The sequence below is a fragment of the Anopheles moucheti genome, chromosome 2, assembly GCF_943734755.1.
Source record: "Anopheles moucheti chromosome 2, idAnoMoucSN_F20_07, whole genome shotgun sequence".
Lineage (NCBI taxonomy): Eukaryota > Metazoa > Arthropoda > Insecta > Diptera > Culicidae > Anopheles > Anopheles moucheti.
Window position 1 is genome coordinate 52,800,901 of NC_069140.1, and position 12,037 is coordinate 52,812,937.

General features: G+C 45.6%; 4 protein-coding genes across 4 annotated transcripts; 3 read left to right on the top strand and 1 right to left on the bottom strand.

The window, feature by feature from the left end:
- The first annotated feature begins 176 nt into the window (after nucleotides 1–176).
- LOC128305403 (N-alpha-acetyltransferase 15, NatA auxiliary subunit) lies at nucleotides 177–4,735 on the top strand. Its single transcript, XM_053042832.1, has 5 exons — nucleotides 177–671; nucleotides 1,256–2,896; nucleotides 3,074–3,137; nucleotides 3,216–3,874; nucleotides 3,962–4,735. The coding sequence occupies exons 1-5, from the start codon at nucleotides 615–617 to the stop codon at nucleotides 4,274–4,276; spliced, it is 2,736 nt and encodes a 911-aa protein (XP_052898792.1). The 5' UTR covers nucleotides 177–614; the 3' UTR covers nucleotides 4,277–4,735.
- Nucleotides 4,736–5,425: 690 nt separating this feature from the next.
- LOC128297002 (uncharacterized) lies at nucleotides 5,426–6,326 on the top strand. Its single transcript, XM_053032540.1, has 2 exons — nucleotides 5,426–5,558; nucleotides 5,651–6,326. The coding sequence occupies exons 1-2, from the start codon at nucleotides 5,436–5,438 to the stop codon at nucleotides 6,302–6,304; spliced, it is 777 nt and encodes a 258-aa protein (XP_052888500.1). The 5' UTR covers nucleotides 5,426–5,435; the 3' UTR covers nucleotides 6,305–6,326.
- Nucleotides 6,136–7,455, bottom strand: LOC128297003 (ATP synthase subunit C lysine N-methyltransferase). Its single transcript, XM_053032541.1, has 3 exons — nucleotides 7,347–7,455; nucleotides 6,903–7,276; nucleotides 6,136–6,833 (listed from the first exon to the last, which is right to left on the bottom strand). Exons 1-3 carry the CDS (start codon nucleotides 7,453–7,455, stop codon nucleotides 6,675–6,677), a joined length of 642 nt encoding a protein of 213 aa, XP_052888501.1. The 3' UTR covers nucleotides 6,136–6,674.
- Nucleotides 7,456–7,636: 181 nt separating this feature from the next.
- Nucleotides 7,637–11,988, top strand: LOC128299171 (protein O-GlcNAcase). Its single transcript, XM_053035043.1, has 5 exons — nucleotides 7,637–9,097; nucleotides 9,164–10,008; nucleotides 10,068–10,129; nucleotides 10,196–10,734; nucleotides 10,826–11,988. Exons 1-5 carry the CDS (start codon nucleotides 7,888–7,890, stop codon nucleotides 11,671–11,673), a joined length of 3,504 nt encoding a protein of 1,167 aa, XP_052891003.1. The 5' UTR covers nucleotides 7,637–7,887; the 3' UTR covers nucleotides 11,674–11,988.
- Nucleotides 11,989–12,037: the final 49 nt, after the last annotated feature.

Below are 12,037 nucleotides of genomic sequence, written 5' to 3' on the forward strand. Positions count from 1 at the left end.
CGAATTTTGCACTTGCCCTAACAGCCAGCGCCTGAACTTACGAGTATATACATTGTGACATTGAACTTATCGTTTGTACCGTTTTTTCTTCACTGCCGTTCTTCTTATTATTACCACGTTATTATTATCATTATTATCACGTTATTTTCGGATCAGTTGGATGATACAGGTGCGTGCATATTTAAATGCGATCATATTAAATACGCTCGTACGAACAAGGATACGATTTGAGCATATTAGTGATCTGTAACTGCGGAGGCCTGTTGCAGTGAATGCAACCATCCGCTTACGTTCTAGTGTTGTGTGCGCGGAGAGGTCTTCGGTAGATGGACCGTCTGCTTCTGTCAGAACGATTGCAAAATTCATAGCTCGGCAAAGTGCTACCCTTCTACGGTGGTCCACTGGAGACGGTCTCCTTTTCATTGAACATTAGCATCTTTCTGAGATCTCTGCTTATGCTCTCCTACAGAAAACGTGCACGGTCGACGAGTTTAGCAACTGCTTCTACGTGTTCTTTGTTCTACGCCTTCTCCTTCCCGTGATTCTCTTCGTGTTGGATTCATTTAGTTGAACGGATTTCTCTGACGGAACGAAAACGACACACATACCGCAAAATGCCTTCCAGTGACCCTTTGCCACCGAAGGAAAGTGCCCTGTTCCGTAAGATACTGGTGAGTATGGTGGGAAGTATAATATGTGCAATAATTAGTGGTAAGTTGGTCCCAAACGAGGGACAAATCAAAGTGACCACAGTCCGCCGTAATCGGTGTGTGAGTGCGATAGCAGCACAGTGTGCGAACGTGAATCATTGATGAGCAAGAATGAGATAGAGCATTTGAAGAATGAAAATTTTAACCATTTTTGTGGTAATACCGAGTGTGCTGTGTGATTCTTTTAAAAGGCGTCTTGCCAAAATGGTTTCACTAATTGCAACGTATATTATTGAGTTGTGGAACATTTGTGATGCCCAATTTTAGGAAGTTTTGTTTTGGGCCTTTGAAGTGCACGGTGCCGTATTTTGCGTACATAACCTCAACCTAACATCGGTTGTCAAATCACCTCTGAATATGGAGCTCAAAAAGTAAAATTTCGATTAGATTAAAAATACATTTAAGATCACTAGGGGCAGTCAGGTTTCTGGTTCCTTAGTTAGTTAGCGCGCCCTAAGATAAATAGCGATTTTTAGTAACCTACTCCGACGTTGAGATACGCTTAAAACAATATTATTAACACGACGTTCTCATGACTATTGCAGAAATGTTACGAAATGAAACAATACAAAAATGGACTGAAACTGGCCAAGCAGATACTCTCTAACCCGAAGTTCACTGAACATGGCGAAACACTAGCTATGAAGGGTTTAACGCTAAACTGCCTCGGACGCAAGGACGAAGCGTACGATCACGTTCGCCGTGGGTTGCGGAATGATCTGAAATCGCACGTCTGCTGGCATGTGTACGGGTTGCTGCAGCGATCGGACAAGAAGTACGACGAAGCGATCAAGTGCTACCGAAATGCACTCAAATGGGAGAAGGACAACATTCAAATATTGCGTGATCTGTCGCTGCTGCAGATACAAATGCGCGACCTAGAGGGCTATCGGGAAACACGGCACCAGCTGTTCAAATTACGACCATCCCAGCACGCCAGCTGGATTGGCTTTGCGATGAGTTACCATCTACTCGGAGACTACGAAACCGCCATGAACATACTGGAAACGTTCCTCTCGTCACAAACTATGGACACGTTTGATTACAAGCATAGTGAACTGTTGCTGTACCAGAACAATGTCATCCAGGAGGCCGGAAATTACGAACAGGCGCTGCAGCATCTGAAGGACTGCGGGGCGCATATATTGGACAAGTTGGCAGTGCAGGAATCGATGGGTGCACTGTGCCTTAAGCTTGGGCGTAACGAGGAGGCGGTACCCATCTATAAAGAGCTGATCGAACGAAATCCGGACAACACGGAGTATTATCGAATGCTTATGGAAGCCCGCAAACTGTCCGATACGACAGATTTGATCGAGGCGTACCGCGCGTTGCAGGAAGAGTATCCGCAATCGTTTTGCGCTCGGCGGCTCCCGCTTGATATTGCTAACGGGGACAAGTTTAAGGCATTGACGGATGAGCACTTGAGACGAAATCTTCGGAAAGGGGTCCCACCGCTGTTCGTTAACCTGCGCTCTCTGTACCGTGATCCGGAAAAGGTGAAAATAGTCGGTAAACTGGTAGAATGCTATTATCAAAATTTAATTAGTAGCGGTTACTTTTCTGCCGAAGACGCCGCTAACCCGGACGTACGGAAAGAACCGGCATCGGCGCTCCTCTGGACGATGTACTACCTCGCACAGCATTACGATTATTTGCGAGAGTCGGAAAAGGCCCTGGACTTTATCAATGCCGCGATTGAACATACGCCCACATTGATCGAACTCTTTGTGACCAAAGGCCGGATCTACAAGCATGCGGGCGATGTGCTGGAAGCGGTGAAGTGGCTGGACGAGGCACAAAGTCTTGACACGGCGGACCGGTACATCAACTCCAAGTGCGCCAAGTATATGCTACGTGCCAATCAGATCAAAGAGGCGGAAGAGATATGCGCCAAGTTTACGCGCGAAGGTGTATCGGCGATGGAAAATCTCAACGAAATGCAGTGCATGTGGTTCCAGACCGAGTGTGCACTTGCGTACCAGCGGCTCGAAAAATGGGGTGATGCGTTGAAGAAATGCCACGAGATCGATCGGCACTTTTCCGAGATCATTGAGGATCAGTTCGATTTCCATACCTATTGCATGCGGAAGATGACGTTGCGATCTTACGTGGGTCTACTAAGGCTTGAAGATGTTCTGCGAAGACATCCATTTTATTTCAAAGCGGCTAAATGTGCAATTGAGGTAAGCATTGTTTAGAAGGGTGTTGCAGTACGCTTCGATAAATTTTAAGATGCTAGCATTTTTGGATTACTAAGCATTTACTTTCTACTAAGCATTTTTGTACTGTATAAAATTTGAAACAGCCTGCGAGTCTACAAAAATATGAAACTAACATTTTGATTATTTTCTCTTTGGTAGGTTTACTTGCGTCTGTTCGATAAACCTTTGGCCGCCGAGTCAGCCGTGGAAGAATTGGATATAGGTAAGAAGTCTACGAAACGCGTTAAACAAGCGTGTTAAATAATGTTGCCGATTGTATGTGTTTTGTTTTTTTCTTCAGAAAACTTGCCAGCGCCGGAGCTAAAAAAGCTGCGCAACAAGCAACGAAAAGCGCAGAAAAAGAAGGCCGAACAGGAAAATGCTCAATCAAAGGAGAATCAGAAGAAGGAACAGCATAACAAGAAGCAGCTTTACCAGGATGGGGATCCCGAGGCACCACAGCTGGACGAACTAATACCGGAGAAGCTCGCCCGTCCAGACGATCCGCTGGAGAAGGCAATAGAATTTCTGAAGCCATTGCAACAGCTGGCCAAAGACAATATCGAAACGCATTTGATGGCGTTCGAGATTTACCTCCGACGTAACAAGTTGCTGTTGATGTTACAATCGCTGAAGCGCGCCCGAAAGATTGATCCGGACAATGCGATTCTTCACAGTTGCATCGTTCGGTTTTACCGGGTGTTGGAGCAGCGCCTTGCATCCACGGATAATGCCGTCGACCCAAGTGTTCGTATCGTGATCGATCGGGAACGGGAAAATCTGTTTCACGGTGAACCAGACGCTATTGCTTTAAATGATGCTTATCTGAAAGCGAACCGCTGTAACTCGGATGCTGTGTACGAAGTGGCAAAGATAATGTACACTCTGGACGAGAAACGACGTGACGAAGCGATCACTGTCATGGGGACCATCGTATTAGACCAAAAGGTTCCTTTGGAGGTAAGTCACATATTGTTGCAACTACACGTCGATGCACAAACATGTCAAATTACGTCCTTTCTTCTACGGTTACTTCTTCCTTTGCAGAAAGCGACAAAACTATTCCTGTTGCTCAAATCAGGATACTTTGGCCAGTGCGAAAAAGAGCTGAAGGCATTCAAGTTGCTTTGCCAGAAACGGTACCCACTGGCGGTGGTATTTGCTGACGTGACAGCAGCTCCAGTCACGACACTGACAACGACTCAGTCGTCCAATGCGGACAACACCCAGACTACGGTAACGGATAGTGGTAGCTCTCGTTGCGTAGTGATGTCTACCAGTGAACAGCCGTTCGGTAAACAGGCGCTGGCCGACAAATCTTCAAAAAAGCAGAAAAATGGGCCCGAAATTAAAGCGAACTAACAGTTATTCATCCAGCCATTCAGAAAGCTATCAAACGCCGATGCAGTAACGATGCGTGTCGTTTCGGTCTCCGTACCGCTGTAATCTTGATCATTTTCATCACTTTTGTCATCCAAGCTCTCGTATGCCAGGGCTCCAGCGGTAGGGCAGCCAAGATGGAAACGATTGGAGAGAAGTTTGTCATCAGGAAGGGAGGGTGAGAACAACCTCTCTTACTCAGCACCATCCAAATCCTCAAAATGCAATAGAGATGCTTGTTGGCAGTTTTACTTTCTTCGCCGAAACGCATATTGTGTCCTTCTTTCGTTTGATTGTGAAAATGAAACTAAAATAGAAAAAATAGAAACGCAATAGTCGAAAAATACGCTCGCGTGCGAGTTCCATTTTTTTTAGCATACAAAACAGGGATAGGGGATGTTAATTTTAATTGTAAAGATGTCTTTTACTTTGGTGTGCATTGTTTAAGAAATTGAGAGTTATTAAACGATATCGCGTAAAGCGAACATATTGTTTACTCTTTGTCTATATTTTCATGAGAGGCTAACTTGAGACTAATAAATGTCCCACATTTGTTCATAACTATTTCCGATGCTGCCTCACAAGGTTTATGTTGGCAAATCTTTCATTGGTTGCATGCATGAATAATGTGAAAAACTAATTGAATATACCCAAAAGTTCAAATGATCTACTTTATTCTGTTGATAGTTTGACTGAGAGCTCTTTTACGTTTGGTTCAACAGCCTACATGGCAATGAATGTAGAATAATTTAAACCTTGCAAACGAAGCTGTGAAGGTTATCAGGATGATTTCGTACCTTTGGTACCTTTCGTACCATGCGAGTAACTATTGAAGGTCGATGGCGCTGGATTTCTCGCACTAAACCATTGATGCCATTGTGATACAACCAACAAGATCGTGTTAATGGAACATACATGTTTCAGGCATAATTTCAACACAGAAATCGTTAAGCTGTATAAAATTGAAATTACAAAAAAGTTCCAAACCAACGGAAGCCCCTAATTGGAGTAGTTTTTACACGGGGCACAGCTGTCAATTTTTGGAAAAGGGACTGTCAATGAAGTCGAAACAATAAACAACAATCCTAATCATAGACCTTGGGAAAACCCACCAGCCCGGTTAAACAAAATTGTGAATGGGATGAAACCGTTCGTTGTGATTCGTAAGCATGAAACTCAAGATAATGTGGCGTTACAGCGTCTTATTCGAGAGTACGTGATGTCTGGTGCTTGGGAAGCATTTGTTTCATGTTTATTTAGAGAGGTAACGATAGTGGCCCGTGCGTTTTCGATATAATAGCAGGATTCGTTCTGAGATGTAGTAAATCATTGTTCTATATGTGTTAATTTTTCTAGATTACTCTGCAGCTGATCGTACTCGGTTGGGCACTAATGTTTATCTTCTTCGGAATACCCCTTTACATGTGCGCTCTGGCCATACCGTGCGTTATAATGTTGATCTGGTTTACGGTATACGGTAGCTACTACAACAAATCGACAGAGTTGGCTCTTCGGCCGAACAAATTGTGTTGGGTTGCCGAGATCTATGAACCGCTGTTAGAGATGAATTCAAAGGCACTGGCTGCTAACATCGAACGATGCTACACCGACAGGCCCGGACCTGAAGTCCAGCAGGAGCTGGGAAAGATGCGGAAGAACATCATCGGTACAATTAGTTGCCGAAACCATCTCGCGATGGACAATGCGGGATTTATTACAAGGCTTGCTATTAGCCCAAAGTATGGACTAACACCGGTGACCGAGTATCTTATCCAGCGTGTGTTACAGTACGCTTCAGACAGTCAGTTTTACGCGATCGAAACGGTTACCTCCGAGTGTGATCAGGATGTGCGAGAGATTTATTTAAAAATAGGATTCAACATACGACAAGTTTACCATAAACAAATCATTGGTAACACGTTGAAGGTAATGAAGTCCCAGCTTGGCATCGATTTGCACGAATGGAATCAAAATCGGGAAGAAATTAACGTCGAAGTGCCCGTGGAGTAGTGCATACACCACTCTCTCGGGTTTACGGAATTCTTTCTCGGAAGCATTATGTTATTTTAATCGTAGCACTAGTCTTCTCAATGATGGTTGTATCTCTATTATTTCTACTTTCCATTTTCATGTTTTGTGGCCATCGGGGAAAATTGGTTAAGACACTGCGTTTTGGTATTACTTTTTAAGGGGACATTTACCATAGCGTAAGAACTTTGTATTTCACGGTTTCTACTAACCGTGCCTTCCGTTTAAATACAAAATTTAACAAAGACTAGTTAACCGAGTAGTCAAATTATCCTACATTGTATTGTAAACACAAGAAAAGAACTACTATACTAACGTATGACCGTGCAGGTTAGACATCGTTTGGAGCGTCTTAGGAGATGGGTTTGACAATCGGTCGGTATAACCACACCGAATCAACGCCTTCCTCTATTCGATCCACCGTCTTCATGGAGGGAAACGGAAAACGGCAAGCGATTACTGTAGTGCCTGGTGCTGCTTCCGAAAGAATTTTCTTCTCCAAATCCTCCATCTGAAAAGATATCGTCCAGTTGTTACCGTATCAACAACGAACGGGTGGTTCTATCATGCACAACTTTACCATTTGCTCCACGCCAAAAATGACAATATGATCGTACGGTGCGAGGCTAAACTTCCAGAGATCTTTTCGAAAGAAGCTGGTTCGATTGAAAACCCCATTGCGTAACGCGGCCAATCGAGAATAGTAAACCAGCCATGGGTTAAGCTCCACACCGTCCGCCTTAATCGATGGTTGGGTGCGTGCCGCCGCTATTACGATTCTTCCATCACCGGAACCGATGTCCAACAGTCGACTACCAGTGGTCGATGGTTTTACAAACGAAAGCACATTTCGAATCTGTTTCGGTGTGGCCGGAACAAACGGTAGACAGTGTCGACGAAGTGCCGGAGCTACGAATGGATAGCAGACGATGGAAAGACCCACTGCAATGCCACCTACAAAAAGGTAGCAAAGAAAAACAATCGATCAGTTACACTTTACTTTACTTGGTACCAGAGAGCGTACCGGTTAGTCCTATAAGAATTTTGCCGGACAATGAGGAAGCTTTCTGCCCGTGGCCATCGTGAACCGGGCTGCTGGCGGAGATTTGCTGTTCCAGCTCGATTGTTGACATGGTTAACTGTCAATGTAAAAGATGTGCGTAGGCTGGGGGTGGCTTTTCCCTTTTCATATGAAAACCTGTCAAAACAAAGGAGTTTTGCGTCAAATGTCACTTGGCTAGCAAGTTCGGTGTTTCGGAAAAACTAACACAAAATAGCGTAAAGTAAGTTACTTGCTGTTTGCGTGTACTATTATTTCGCACATTTTAAGGCCCACGTAGCGCCGTCGATGTGGTTTTAGCGGTATTATTAATAGACTGTAGACTCTCGCAAGGTTAGGTGATTTTACCTGACTTGAATTTGGATGACCATAAGCGAAACCGGAAGATTCCGTGTTCGGAAGACAATACGGTTCGTTTTTCCGTACCTTGAGCGGCAATAGTTAATCGGGGAACAACAAAATCATCAAACAAACAGCGGTGGCCCAATTCTCAACTGATAGCGATATGGCTGAAACGGTAACGGATGCACCCACGGAGCCAACCCTTCCGGAGATAAATCTACATGAGAACAGTAGCAACATCGCCGGTGCCACCACCAACACCACTAACGACCCGGAATTGCTGTCCGAAGAGGTGAAAGTGACCGGCAGCATTCACACGCCAGCGGAAGGATTCATCTGCGGCGTTGTGGAAGGATTCTACGGTCGGCCATGGACAACGGAGCAGCGTAAGGATCTTTTCCGAAAGTTGAAGCACTGGGGAATGGATTCGTACATTTATGCCCCGAAGGACGATTATAAGCATAGGGCGTACTGGCGTGAACTGTACACCGTAGAAGAGGCGGATCATCTAACCGGTCTGATCACAGCAGCGCTCGATCAAGGTATCAATTTTTACTACGCCCTTTCACCCGGTCTCGACATAACGTACAGCAGTGCGAAGGAGGTCAGCGTCCTGAAGCGAAAGCTCGACCAAGTATCGCAGTTTGGGTGCAAAGCGTTTGCGCTACTGTTTGATGACATCGAACCGGACATGTCGAAACCGGACAAGGAAGTGTTTCAAAGTTTTGCCCACGCACAGGTATCGGTCACGAATGAAATTTTCAACCATCTGAACTGTCCCCGGTTTATCTTCTGCCCGACGGAGTATTGTAGCACACGTGCCTCGCCTACAGTCAAGCAGTCCGAGTATCTGAACACGCTCGGTTCGAAACTGGTAAAAGCAATCGACATCCTGTGGACCGGACCGAAGGTAATCTCCAAGGTGCTAACGATCGAATCTATCGAGGAGATCACGGAGGTGCTGAAAAGGCCACCGGTCATATGGGACAACCTGCACGCGAATGATTACGATCAGAAGCGCGTATTCTTAGGACCGTACAGTGGACGATCGCCGGAGCTGATACCGCTGTTGCGGGGCGTCGTAACGAATCCGAACTGTGAGTTTCACGCTAACACAATCGCCATTCAGACTTTGGCATTCTGGAGCAAGTGTAGTGCGGATACGAAGATTGCCAGTTCACTTTCGCCCGACATTAAGCTCGAAACCGAGAATGAGCAGGGCATCTGTGAGGGTGATGCACCGGCGTTTCTGTCCGACAACGTATACCATCCACGGTTGGCACTCAAAAATGCGATCGCTAACTGGTTGCCGGAGTTTTTCCAGGAAAAAGAAGCATGGGGACCTATCACCAAACCTCAACCGGCTGTGACAAGTAAGTGCACGCGCTTTAGCAACGTATTCCTTTTTAATACAATCTCATTTTTGTGGCGTTCTCTAGTGGTGATGCCCATCATTCCTATCATACCGTCGGTAAATACCTGCATGACGTTAACATCGACCAGCACAACCACAACCACCACTGCCACGGTCCTTCCGATGCCGGAGGTCAATACTACCCAGCTGCAGCTGTTTGCCGACGTATGCAGCACCGTGACGAATGTGGCAGAATCGCTACCCAATCCCATCATGAACTCGCTGGTTTCCGCCACGAAGGTTGTCACCAATGAATCTCTGCCGAATCCGGTGGCTGCTGCAGTGAACCACATTGCCATTCCGCCGACGATTCCGATCTCCAGTATTGCGGTTCCGCTATTAAACATCAAACCGTTAGAAATCGAAGGTACGACCGGTTGTAGCGAGCAGGTCGCCAGTGTAGATATGGATAAAGCTAATTCGAACGAAGGTTCCACCGTGGAGACCCCATCCGGTACGGTGCCTGCTCTCGACGGCGATGCGGTCATACATGACGAATCTACCGAACAACGGACAGTCCCAGATGATCAGTCACAGACGATTGCGGAAGAGGATGGTGGTTCAGAGCAGGAGGAAAAGATGCAGGAACTAGATGAAAACGAGGTGAAAATGGTTGATGCAACCGAAGAGCCGGATGATAAGATGACGGTAAGCGATGAACAGGTGCCAGTTAACCAGCCGCCGGTGTTGGATAAAATGGTCGACGAAGACGATGGTAAGACCGATGTTGTGTTCAATTCGGCTTGTCCCGTCACCGAGACCGGCACATCCGTTGTGCCGGAACCGATGGAATGTGGTAGCAACTTAACCTCTCCCAGACATCAGCTGAAAAGCCAATTCGATGACATTGTGATGTCGGAAACAACGTCGGTAAGTATTTAGAATAGAAAGATAATTAACAAGTACTAGAACGAATATTGCTTTTACAGACTTGCTCCGGAACGATGCAGGTTGAAAGTTCCGACACATCGTTAGAAATGGCCGAAGACAAGTGAGTAATTGAAGGGCCGTGTGTAGCAGAGCAATAATTGAATTATTCATGTCATTTTTTTTTCAGAAATGGTTGCGAAAAACAGATTACGGCTGTAGATATAATGTTGCTGTGTGATCTTTTCTATCTTCCCTTTGAGCATGGTTCGAAAGCGTTACAACTGTTGAGTGAGTTTTACTGGCTTCGAAACAATGCGTACGTGTTGTGCGCGCAGCGTACTAATCGTGGTGGGAAGCAGCGTACATCAAGCACTGCCAGCGGAAGCAGCCTTGGAGGCACGACTTCTACGGAGGGCTCTACCATACCTCTGAGCGAAGATATAACAGAAGCATCCAACGGTCCAACGATTGATGGGCGCGATCTGACCAAGTGCGATGCCCAGGAATGGCTTCGACGTTCCGAAACTTTTCAAAACCTATGTCAAAGTATTTTTCTATTAACAAAAAAGATATCTCGCTGCGCAAACAAGGAGTTATGCTACGATCTCTTTTCGTACGTTTGGGACATTGCTAGCGTGTTATCGCTATTAAGCGCTTTCGTGAAGTGGTTGTCGATGGGAAATTTTCCGCCCAATATCAATTCCTTCAACCAAGGCGGTTACAATTGTGAGTATTATTGTTGTGATGGTGTCTCATAAACGTTACAGAGTTCGGAAATGTATAATTAATGTAAATGTATATATTAATCCACTTTCAGGGTTTAGCAAAGGTTGGAAGGAAACGTTCATGTCCGGTGACCAGGAACCGTGGATCTTTCGTGGTGGTTTGGTAGCCGATCTGCAGCGGTTGATACCGCTGGATGCAGCAAATGATTTGTTTCTGTACAAAACACCCGAAACGTCTTCCGTTCGCCTATACTCGATTCGTCCATACACGTTCAGCGACGAGGCCACCCTATACGATATCTGTCACAAAACGGCGAACGATGGCGATGTGTTAGATGATCGTCCAACGCAGAGTACACTCGCACAGCTGATAGCGGATCGTTATCTGGGTCCGTTCCTAACGATGGCGCCCGAATTTTGTATGGTGATCGAGGATCACAACGAGCAGATCGTAGGTTACGCGTGTGCAGCATTGGAAACAAAAACGTTTATCCGAAACATGGAGCACTGTTGGATACCGGAGATGTGTTTAAAGTATCCTGTTTCACTTGCCTCGCCGGACCAGGTAGGCAGCAGTGTTGTAGTCAATCCTGAAGAAATTTCGCCTACGGCTGCGGGAAAAGCATCACAGATGGTGTGTGATAGTATTCATTATTTTCATAACTTTCAAAACGAATATCCAGCCGCTGTGCTCGCCAAACACCCGACGCTGATGTGTTGCCGTATTTTGAAGGAGCATTTTCTGGAGGATGAGACTGTGTGCAAGCGCGTCGTGACGGTACTGCTGGCGGCTTTACGCTGCTACGGCACTTCGTTTGGTGTGCACGTGTGCATCAATCGGAACGATCGGTTTCTGTATCAGTTTTACGCGAAACTTGGTTTCATAGAGATTCCGGCAACAGAGCCCGACACAAACCTGTATATGGGGAGAAATTTCTAATAACTTCGATTGCCGCACCGATGCACTTTTCACATCAGAACCAATACAGCTCTTTCCCACAGTGTAATTTTTCGCGGTGGTGTCCTATAGCGCTACCGATGGTTTGTCAGAATTCATTATTTCGATTGCATTGTACTTAGCATTTCGCCGTATTTTGCACGGAAATTACGGATCTTTAGACAATGCAAACACATATGTAATCATCGACAGCGAGAACATTGCTTCCTCCTTCCTTCCTTTAAAATGCATCCTATCGCGCATGTGGAATATCAGTTAGTGTAACGGAGAATGGCTTAATAAATGCATGTAATACATGGTACGACGTTCAACGGAAAGTGAAGATATATTCGATTTTGTCATGATG